This window comes from Plectropomus leopardus, chromosome 18 (genome assembly GCF_008729295.1).
Source record: "Plectropomus leopardus isolate mb chromosome 18, YSFRI_Pleo_2.0, whole genome shotgun sequence".
In the NCBI taxonomy this organism is placed as follows: Eukaryota; Metazoa; Chordata; class Actinopteri; order Perciformes; family Serranidae; genus Plectropomus; species Plectropomus leopardus.
Window position 1 is genome coordinate 9,768,919 of NC_056480.1, and position 4,306 is coordinate 9,773,224.

A 4,306-nucleotide genomic window follows, 5' to 3' on the forward strand; every position below is an offset into this window, starting at 1 on the left:
TGCAAATACTGCTCAAATTGAATACATACAATGGATAACATTTTAGAGCAGTAGTTTAAAACCTGAGTTAAAAATCTCATCAATTCTATATATAAGCTTTTCATAGAGGCTGTTTTTGTTTTAAAATAACTATTTTGGGGAAAAGTGTTGAAATCTGAAAAATAAAATAAAATTAATCAATAATTCAGCGCAGTTGTAGAAGTTTCTGAAAAGCACATAGACTACATTTCCCATAATCCGTCATGATCGACGTCATCAACCCGCGCTGAGCTGAGGTGGCGTTCGAGAGGAGGTAAACACAGCGGATTATTTCCTCTTAATCTGTTTGTTGAACGAAATGCTATTGAAATGAATTAAAACCGTAGTTGAATACGTTGCTTTTGTCCGACTGTTTTACGTCCGCCGCTTCCTCGCTCGTTTGTTTTCCTCCCGATTTGTAGCCACGCAGCTACTTTGCTGTGCTAATGCTAAGCTAACTGAATTAACTGCGTTTTGACAGTTCGTTTCTCTTCCAGGTTGTTTCCGGCTGCTTACCTTAAAATCCTCTCGGCAGCTCGTCATCATGACCAAACTTCTGGAGTGGCTGTTCGGTGTGTCGGTGCTGGGTGCAGCCTGGGCTCTGGTCTCCTTCGACCTGTTGGACCTGAGTGTGCCGCAGACCTACAGAGAGGTGGCCTGGCCGATGCCCCTCTACCTGCTGGTCTCATTCGGCTGCTACTCGCTGGCCACGGTGGGATACAGGGTGGCCACCTTCAATGACTGCGAGGAGGCGGCGAAGGAGCTGCAGGAGCAGATAAAAGAAGCAAAAGAGGACTTGAGGAAAAAGGGGTTAAAGATGTAGAACTTGGACTATGTAGGACAGACAGAAAAGGATGCACGGACTGTTTTCTTCTGCACTTGTGATGTTGGAGTTACACTAAAAACTTGTTTGGGATGTTTGAAATGTGTGAACTGACTGTTTTTGTTTCCAGCACACATGATGTGAGCGTCAGTCATAATGAGTGTTTGTTTTCATAGGGTCATGTCATGTCTTTCATATTAAATGTTGATCAAAAGTGCTTCAGGAAATTAGAAATGAGCAGTCTGATGAGTGACTTTGGGTTTACTCTTAAGTAGGGCTGCAGCTGTATGAGATTATCAGCACATTAACTGTCTCAGAAAATATTTTGGTTTTACGGTATTACAGCATTATTATCAGTTAGAATAACTATTAAAGGAATGAAAATAGAAGAGGTAGTTTTGATTGTTTCAAAAAATTAGGACCTGAAACCACTTTTCAGTGGAAGTATGTGTAAGGAGTCTCCCTTTTGAAAAAGTAAAATAAAATAAAGGTGAGATTCTCAGTCCAGTTGCAGTCTTTTTTCAGTATCATATATAAGCAAATGTATACAGTATGATAATCGTCCACTTTAAGGTCATGGTATACCTTAAAACTGAAATATCGCTGCAGCCCTACTAATAAGTGACATCAAATTGCACCTTGTAAAAAATGTAATTCTCTCCATTTAAAAACTGCATAACATTTAACAACTTCTGATTGTGCTCAAATCAGTTTGTAGCAGGTGTTTTTTTTGATAAACACATCAAACCAGATAAAAGAAGCTAAACTGAGAACGCATATGGTGCTGTCCTTGTTTTAAACTGATTGATGTTAACTTTGAACATGGAAAACAAACAAACCAAATAAGATAAAAACAAAGAAAATAATAAATGAGATGGACGATTGCCAATACGAACTCGATGAATAGATTCTCATATTAAATAGAAATTAAATCTTACGTGTTCAAAAAGGAGGAATCTGCAGTATACACTGCTCAGATAAATCACCCTGAGAATCACTGCTTTGTTTAACTATCATCTGTAACAAGTTGCAGATTCACTGAAATGCCAACAAACCAAAAGGTCACGCTGGAAAAATCTTACTAAAGGCTGTTACCACTGATGCTCCTAATCTGTGTCCACTCCGAGATACAACTACACAGCGTGGACCTTGTGTGTGTCTGGAGATCGTTGCTTGTCTGCTTAGATGGACTAGATTTTATCTGTAAAGAAATTTACATTCCATTGTCCAAGTTCAGACTTGTGCCCCCGTGGCTATTGCTGGAACTTAATTAAATTGCAGTCTATTTTTCTTCAGTTTTTCAGCCTACAAATGTGTGTGTGTTTGTGGGTTGGGGGGCTCGGAAAGGGCCAGGAGGTATACGAGTATGTGCACGAGTGCCTGCATATATGATGCATTCCTTTGCCAAGCATAACCCACATGGCCCGAGGGTTTTATATCAACTTCTCAATGCCTCCCTCTGTGCCAGAGACAGATCTCTTTTGTCCCATTTCGTAGTTAACGACATGAAATATACATTATACAGCGTTTCCTTTTCTGCCCTCACAGAGGTTTGCTCCAATCAGAGAATGTAAGCTAAGTATGTAGCGCTGAACTAATCTGATTTTGGCAAGTATGGTTCTTTTGTTTGAGCCTTAAAACGCTGCCTGTGCTCATTTTCAGTGAGATCCCGCTGGGCAGAAACAAAGCGTAGCCAGGCCAAAGGCATCATTATAGGGTTTCAAAAAGCTCCCATAACTTCAGAACAAATACAAACGAGTTGGCAATTCTCTGTGTGCGAGCTCTGCCTGTTGTGCCGTTTGGCTGCAGCCCCATCATGCCTTGCAACGTCACCCCCCCATGAATGTCTGCAAGCTGTTGCAAGAGCAGACTGGATGAAAGGCAACCTGTTATTTACCAGCAAATCTTCTACTTTGGCAATTACACCAAAGGCTTCCCTTGGTAGGCAGTTATGTTCTTACTCGTAACCACATGTGAAATACTTAATCGCTTTTCTTTGTCATCATTCTCCCCAAATCTAACTTTGAAGACATCCATCTGTTTAGTTTTATTCTTAAGGCTCTCTGACAACGTATAAATCAGATTAGGTCAAACGTTTTACGGGACATATACAGTGTGTGTACAGGATATGTACAGTACAAGTATTTGTAGGCCTTTTTCTTTTAATTCCTTTTTTCAAACATACGGCACGAGCTACATCCCAGACTTAGCTCTTTACGTGATAGCAAGTGTGATTAAGTGTAATCTGATGCACAGACAGAGATGTATCAAAAGCTGTTCCAACAGACACAACCTCAAATACTTAAGCTTTTTTTTTCTTTTTTAAATCTCCATGATTTTCATTTGCGAACCAGAATTATGGGGTCATGATTGCATGCCTCTGCCAGCCAGTAAAGTTGCAGTTACAGTGTACATCCATGTGTGTCTGGGCTCATATGTAGCCATGACAGCAGACAATGATTCAAATGTGTATGTTGCTGCAAAAAAACTACAAATTCTAAAATGTGAATGTTTTACACACATTTTCATCCCAGCAGCGCAGAAGATCTATGCAATCAGCACAAGGTGGACACCCAAGATTAGTGTCGCCAATTCAGTATCTGACCCAAATGTGGGACCAAGCCATTGTTTTTCAGGTCAGATGTATGACTCAGGTCTTTGCACTCAGGTCCAGAGTTAAGTCCAAAATCCTAAATGTTAAGTTTCTAGTCATAAATAAAAGTAAAACACATTTTAAGATATAAGAAATGCCTTTAACACAATAAGTATTTGTTTTATAAAGTATATTTGTTATAACAAGTGCAACTGCACCTAACCCTTGGACACTTGAGCCAATTGTTTTGATTTCTCCCAAAAACATAACAAGACATGGCCCAAAAAATAGCACAAGAAAAGAAGAAAGTTACGGAAAAATCACTTGCAAAAAAACTAATAGAAAAACAAGAAAATTGCCCTAGGAAAAGTGCTGAAAAATATATGTATGTATTTTACATATTTTATTATATTTTTTTCTGCAAAATATTTCCAAATATAAAATTATAATAGTTATAAATATAGTTTTCTGGATTTTTTCCCACATTGTTTTGGATTATTTTCTGATAATCCTCTCCCCTTTCTTTGTAACAAATTTTTAGGTAAACTTCTTTGCAGTTTTTGGGACATTTATCACCAAATTGGTCATTTCCTTTTTTACCAGTTTTTTTTTCAAGAGAAATCAAACCAATTTGTCTTGTCTTCAAAGGGTCACATATCATGTGAAAGGCATCTGAAAGCAGCACAAGAAAACTGATGCAGGGACGTATGACGCCGCATTAAAGCGACTGATGACGAGGAGTCAAAAAATAATAAAAAAAAAAGAGAAATGCACATCTGGGTTAATTTTAGACTTCAATGCCAAGTAACAATAGCGGAACCCTCCGGACTGATCTCCGTCTCTGACGAGCTTAGTGAATTGTGTTTTCTTTG

At 38.7% G+C, this 4,306-nt stretch overlaps 1 protein-coding gene across 1 annotated transcript; it reads left to right on the forward strand.

The window, feature by feature from the left end:
* Positions 1 to 251: 251 nt before the first annotated feature.
* On the forward strand, positions 252 to 2,139 carry dpm3 (dolichyl-phosphate mannosyltransferase subunit 3, regulatory). The gene is made up of 2 exons (XM_042506643.1): positions 252 to 292; positions 516 to 2,139. The coding sequence occupies exon 2, from the start codon at positions 563 to 565 to the stop codon at positions 839 to 841; it is 279 nt and encodes a 92-aa protein (XP_042362577.1). The 5' UTR covers positions 252 to 292; positions 516 to 562; the 3' UTR covers positions 842 to 2,139.
* Positions 2,140 to 4,306: the final 2,167 nt, after the last annotated feature.